Source organism: Diorhabda carinulata, chromosome 6, assembly GCF_026250575.1.
Source record: "Diorhabda carinulata isolate Delta chromosome 6, icDioCari1.1, whole genome shotgun sequence".
NCBI lineage: Eukaryota > Metazoa > Arthropoda > Insecta > Coleoptera > Chrysomelidae > Diorhabda > Diorhabda carinulata.
The window spans coordinates 7620790-7627864 of NC_079465.1; the positions used below are offsets into that span (position 1 = coordinate 7620790).

Consider the following 7075-nt stretch of genomic DNA (forward strand, 5'->3'; position numbering starts at 1 on the left):
CTCAGGGACTTTTGGCTATTGGCTGATCTCAAAAAAATACTCGCTGGTTAGAAATTCAGCTCAAATGAGGAAGCAGTTGCTGAAACTGAAGCCTATTTTTATGCAAAATACAAATTCTTCTACAAGTATGATATTGAAGTCTTAGAGAAGCGTTGAAATTATTTTATTGCTCTTGGAGGAGATTACATTGATGAATAAAATCGATTATTGACAAAAAAATGTGTTTTTCTTAGTTAGTCACACACTTATTGAGTTATAAAACATACATGTAGAAAAATCGAGAAAATGTTTTTTATTTTGTGCACATTTAATTTTTTGATACTTCAATGATAAGTACCGATCATTTAATTTAAGCAGAATGATATTTATATTTGAGACGATTAATTTTTGTAGAACATGTACATCAATTGATAGTACTCTGTTCACAAATTTAGTTATCAGATCTTTCAAGTACAATTTGGTCATCGGCAAGAGGAACTCTTTTATAATCCACATTGTGTACCAAATGTAAAACTAAAACACCAAAAAATGCAATACTGAGACCAAGAATATTGACAACTATCCCTTCTGTTACGTTTTGGTCATAGATTTTCTGAAAAATGGCTTTTTCCAAAAAACCACTAGCAGATGCAATAATGGCTCCTGCAAAACATCCAGATCCAAAGGCTACGTGAGTAGGTAGAAGGGCTTTTCGTATAGATGGAGATAATCCTGGGTACAGGAAAGTAACAAAACCCGCTAAAAACTAAAAACAATACATACATATTAGAATCGATTCGTTACTTAAAAATTTTTAAAGTGTAACCCAGAAAAAAGTGAACAAACCTTCAAACTATTGAAATATATAGTAATATATACAATATACACAGTAAGAAATAGAAAAAACAATTGAGAAAAATTATTTTATCTACTAATGTATCCATTATACATTTGCCTTGCTCGACCTTAATAATACCTATTAATGACTGCTGTCAAATGATTTCTTGATTTAGCTATATTATATTGTTTTGTTACAGAAAATCGATTTTTATAATTTTGTCATATAAAACACTACTAAATATTTTCAATTTAGTTCTCTACACATAAAAAAAATTAAAAAACTAAATTTTCTTGGACCAAATTCGAACCTGGGACCTCCAGTTTAAAAACACGTAGCAATAACACTGAGCTGTCGGCGACATCCATCTGGTCGTACCTATATCTGTTTTTTAACATACCGTGGTTTTTGAAACAATTTATAAATAGCTTTACCCATTACTAATGGGTAAAGAAATAACGTAAGGGGGTTAGAGAATATGAAAAGATGATGTAAGCATCATAATAATTGGATATTGGAATATGAAACCTGTTATTCTCAGAAAAAAGTTCAAAAGCTATTGAACGCCTGGTCCTCAGAAAAATTAGTCAATATTAATAAAACCGAAGTAAAAATAAGCATGAAATAAATAAAACTATATTGGAACAAAAAATATAGGGATGGATTATAAAATAGAAATAAATAGCATCACAGCAGTATATATAAAAGCATTAAACAATTGACAGAAAAGAAGATACAAAAAATAAACACAATGGAAATGAAGCACATGAAAGGAATAAACAAGAGTAAGAGCTAAGTCATTAAAAATATAACAAAACAAAAATGGACCTGGATATATTATAAGAAAGAAGGCAGTAGGTTAATAAGAAAAATAATGAAGTTGGAAACTATTACAAAACTTGAGGAGAAATAAAAATATAGAGGACAAAAAATAGCTGCAAAAGAAAACATAAAAATCTTTGAAAGAGTTAAGAAGATGGCAAAAGACAGAAAATAATATTGTTAGTGAATACAAGAGGGAACGGAACCTGAAAAGGTAAAAGTCATATACAGCATAATGTAAAAGTAAACAAACTATTAAAATGCGTTAAAAAGATATTCTGTCCTTATTTTTAATGCAGTTAAACTCAAGCTTCGAGTGGTTGACAATTCTAAAAATTAGATACTTTTAAATACCAGCAATTTCTGTAGTTATATTGTGAAATGGAAAAGTTGAAATTAGTTTTATACTCACTTGTAAAGCGAAAACTATAACAGTTGTCAGTCCAATCCATGAATGTAGAGTGTACATATTTGCAGTACCAGTTAAATTGTGCGAATCAAATACAGCTTTCAATGCTATTACAGCTAAAATGAATGCCAGAAGATTTAGTGACATGTGTACCAATTTGAGAGTGTTTTTTTGATAGTTTCTTCCTGTCCTGTAAATTAGCATTGCTGGAAAGTTGAAAGAAAAGTTGATAAAAATTTCAATTTGTGTAAAGAATTAAGAAAAATTATTATATTAAATTCAGTCCTGAAATTGTTTTTTTTTTTGATAGCATTTTAGTTATGTTGTTCTTCTTTTTCATGTAACTTGGCTTTTGGCAGATGATTACATATCGAATATTTTACAGTGTTCTAGGATGTTTTGACAATATCCGAAGATCCAAGAGGGTATTGATGGTAGATGAGATGCATTATAAGAATAAAGGAATTTTAGAAAATAAAAAAAAATTGAATAAATAGATAAACCAACACTTGTCTTAATAACATATAAAGCTCTCTGTCTATAAAATACTTACCTAATTAGTAAAGAGAGACATGAAACATTTTCAGTGAAACAACAAAGATCGAATATAATCTTCAAGATCACACTCAGAATTAGTTAACAAAAAAAAGTATTCATTCAGTCATTTAAACAATTTGATAAGAATACTCTTATTCAACAAGTTTTAATACATAGTTAAGCCAAAAAATAAGAATTCGCACGTCCATATAATCATTACTTTCAACTATTATGAATATTACATACTATTTATAGTTTCAAATGCAAAAAGATACTTCTCAGTAGTTTTTGATGAAATTCAGCTTTTTTCACGTTAAAAATCACTCACATCACATATTTAAAAGAAAAATGTATTTACCTTGACTATAGAAAAAGACCATCCCTATAATCATCAATAAAGGATGCCAATTGAATTGTACACGGGGTAAAGATTGCCAGGCAAATCCATTTTGATAATACAGTATCCAAAAAAGCACCAAAATAATGGTTCCAATACCAATGCTAGTAGTTAGGGTGTATAAAAGTTGGTAATGTTTAACTTTTTGATGTTCAGTTCTTGCTTCCATATTAGGGGTTCTAAGAAAAAAGAAAAAATGCAATTTAATCATAGGTATTGAATTTATGTGTTCTTCATTTAATTATAAAATCAAAATCTGTTAAGGAGTACATCTGATTTTAGTTGCTTCAATTTTTTAGTGTAATTTATGCAAGTAAGTATGGCTGGAAAATGTAAATTTTATTAGCATCGTTTTGTATATTATCTACATCAAATTTCCAGTGAAAGAAAATAAAAGCATATAAAACTTAAAGAGTCAAAGTGACTTCTTTTATGTGAAAAATTGCTGTTTAGAACAAAAAACTCAAGGTATATGAAATATTTGATACCCAAAAAACTTTCATTATATTGCTTTTGAACAGAAGTTCAATAGTACCTAGTACTAATATTTTTTTTCAAATACCTTGAACATTTTTTAATTCCATCTTTGATAATCTTTATTTTACCAATTGAAACCTTTGACAGGCTATTTTCAGTTATAAAAATTCAACAATGATTAACTATGCCTACTTTCTATCAAAAATAACATTCTAAATGTAAAAAATAAGTTCCTTCAATTTCTTATTTCTTAGACCTTTTATATATGTTTATGTTTCTTAACCGTCTTCTATTTCAAAATTATTTTTTTTTATAATTTTTGAAAGACAAAAATTTGACGTTAAATTATAAAAAAATTAAATTCAAAACAGAAGAGATCTAACATCAAGGCGATTTAGAAATATAAAAATAAGTTCTATACTTAATATCTAAAAGAAAACTATAACAATCTGAAAAACCTAAAAAACACAAACCCTTTGGGCTACAAGCATTTATATGTTTGTCAACAACCTAATTCAACAAATATGGCACACTGGGTGAAATTTACATTGACAGTATTAGTAAGAAAATACCGAGTACTACAGAAAATACATTCTATTAATGTCAATCATCTATAATCATTTCAAATATTCAATTCACGGTCAATGCAAGTAGGTATAAAGAACATGGATATCGTTACCTTATTTCTAATAGGACATATCCACAAATTTTTGAAAACGCACTTAATTCCAATATATCATATCTTAAAATAAGTTAGTTTATATTTATATATTACAATATGCCGCATCAGACTCAACTTATTTTTAAGTTTCAATAAATCATATTCCACGAATTATACAGTGTTAAATGTGAACTTGCGTGCAGTGCTACTTCTTAGCATATACTAAGAAATATGATGAAATTAAATTTTCATAGTTTAAGCCCTGATAAGATCAATGTAATTTGTGTTGTGCTTATGAAATGAAACCGATAGAAGAAAAGGTATACGAAAAAGCGATTGATAAAGGAAAAGCTGCTCAAGACCAAAATTATTGTTTTGTTATGGATGTACAATTGGTGAAATCATGTCCTCAATTGATAGCAAGTTCTCTAGAAAACCAAATTACAAGTACATAATTTCGCAGTATATAGTATGAAACTGAAACTGACTTGTCTTCCTCAGTATTTACAACATGCGTTATTAAATATTTAGAGGCATATTTAAGCCAACAGGTCAAACCGATTGTTTTGTTTTCAAATGATTGCATGTACATAAACCGGAATATTGTGCTAGATAATGCCCTATCTTATAGCACATCAAAATATCAAGTTCAAATTGAAAAAAAAATATTTAGTGAGGGGACACACAAATGGAGTGTAATTTTACTCACAGTTTAATATAAAGGGCACTAAAAGGAAGAGATATTTACCTTCCTACAAATTACATACAAATTATAAAAATGGCTAGAGTAAAACCAAATTCACTGGAAGTTGAATACTTGGATAATATTTATTTTCTTAATTATAAAGACAGTAGGATTCAGAAATAAAGATTTATGGGACTGGGCAAATTAAAAGATGAAAAGTTAATGATCTCCAATGTCTTAAGTATTTACTAAATTGCAAAATATTTTATAAAATCAAATATAATGACAAGAGTTACCTCAAAGAAAAAGAATAATATATACAGAATTATCATTAGAGCTATTGTTTGTCAGATTATTAATAACAAAAAAAATAGCAAAACATGACGAAACTTATCCTTACAGACACACATTATTTTTATAATTACTCAAATACAAAGATGAAGTTTGGAGTTCGAAGAAATGTAATAAGAATGAAGAAAAATAATTTTCACGATTTATTATTTTCATTCAAAATTAAATTTTAAACCTGTTACAACATAACTATGAGTGATTTTTATCCAAACATGAATCCCGTTACTGAACTGTCCTTTACAAGTTACATAATTTCTTGAATGTCGTAACTTACAAATCTGATATGTTTTTAAATTTCAATATCAACAAAAAAAAATTAAAATAATAGAATAGTGAGATTTGAATATATTGCATTATTAATAATTTTTTTATAATAAATTTAATAAGAACTAATTACTAAAAATACATTAACGAACAAGTTATTTATTCTCCTACAAAATGTACAAATTGTTAGTTTATCAGAAATAAGATAACGAAATGTAGATAAATTGTTTTGAATATATTGATGTACAAAAGCTGATCAAATACTTGTATTTTCACCTAACTCAAGCTCAAACACAAATAAAATTAAACTCAATAACTATATACTTTAAAAATATCATTAAAACAATCATTATTACCCTATGGGTACCTCTGGTACCAATTTGTGAATCATTTTTTAATGTAGAATAGCCATATTTTAAACAAATTATTTTAAATCCATGACATTATAAATTTAAGTAGAAATGAAGAACAAAAAATGTAATCAATTAATACTGTGGGTTCGAAACAAACAAAAAATTTCTAAAATTTCTACCAGCAGTAGCCTTTCAATTCAATATAATAAATAACAGTAAAATCTAAATTGTAACACATAGATATAAGAAATTAACATAAAAATGTCATGCACAATCTTGAATTTATATTATACGAAATGAAAAAGGAATCTATTTTCCTCACAAATATGTTATCTTTTTAGTTTGACATCTTTTTAGATTTACTATTTTAAAATTATAATTATAATTCAGGAATTTTAAAAGGCAACCTACTGTTTAGGGACTATAAAATTATAATATAAATATAAAAAAAAGATGGAAAAGGAAACTCACCCCAACAAACTAACAGATTGTTCCTCAAGTTCTGCAGCTCTACGATACCTTTGAATCATCAGTTATCTCTTCAGTTTTTACACACTGTTCAACAGGTCGTGAAATCAATAACCTCCCACTCCTAAAGACAAACTTCTATGTTTTCATTTGATGGTAACATGCTAATTCAAATTTATTTTAGAAAAATAAATTTGCTTGTCACAACAATAGTTAATACTGCAGCCATACACAATCAAAACAAATTTTAAACTTTAGAGTTGGTACCATTAAACTGATTTATTAGATAAATGTCGAATTTTATTGGCTAAAAAATAATTTTTATGAATCCAATTCATTTTCCTTGTGGCCAAATTTTAAATTATTTCTGAGTTTATTTAGCAATACGTTTGGTACATTTATAGTGGAATTCTGTATTATAGTGTTGGTGACAATTATAATGATGGCATTTCTATAAATCAGTTTTCCTTAATCATATAAAGCGCAGTTGCCAGTACGATAGAATTGGTTTAATTTTCAAAAAATGGAAATATATACCAAACAAATTATTAATGTATAAATTTTGGATTTCAACAAATACTCATATTTCCATCTCATCTTCATTATTGATATATTAGTTGAAATATTTGCTAATAACTTGAACTTTATTTATAAGAACGTTTTGTGCTCTATTTTGAAGGATATAATGTGGAAGCCCAATGATTCATTTATGCCTTCCGATAAATTAAAACTAATTCTTCATGATAGAATGAGAGACTTTTAACGTTGCCATGAGAAATAGATTAATTGAATTAATGTGTAAAATCAGCAATATGGCTAGTACCTGCGGGATAT

At 27.3% G+C, this 7075-nt stretch overlaps 1 protein-coding gene across 1 annotated transcript; it reads right to left on the reverse strand.

Annotated features, from left to right (window-relative positions):
- Window positions 1-288: 288 nt before the first annotated feature.
- Window positions 289-6688, reverse strand: LOC130895615 (transmembrane ascorbate-dependent reductase CYB561). The gene is made up of 4 exons (XM_057803019.1): window positions 6245-6688; window positions 2944-3161; window positions 2052-2254; window positions 289-745 (listed from the first exon to the last, which is right to left on the reverse strand). The coding sequence occupies exons 1-4, from the start codon at window positions 6301-6303 to the stop codon at window positions 431-433; spliced, it is 795 nt and encodes a 264-aa protein (XP_057659002.1). The 5' UTR covers window positions 6304-6688; the 3' UTR covers window positions 289-430.
- Window positions 6689-7075: the final 387 nt, after the last annotated feature.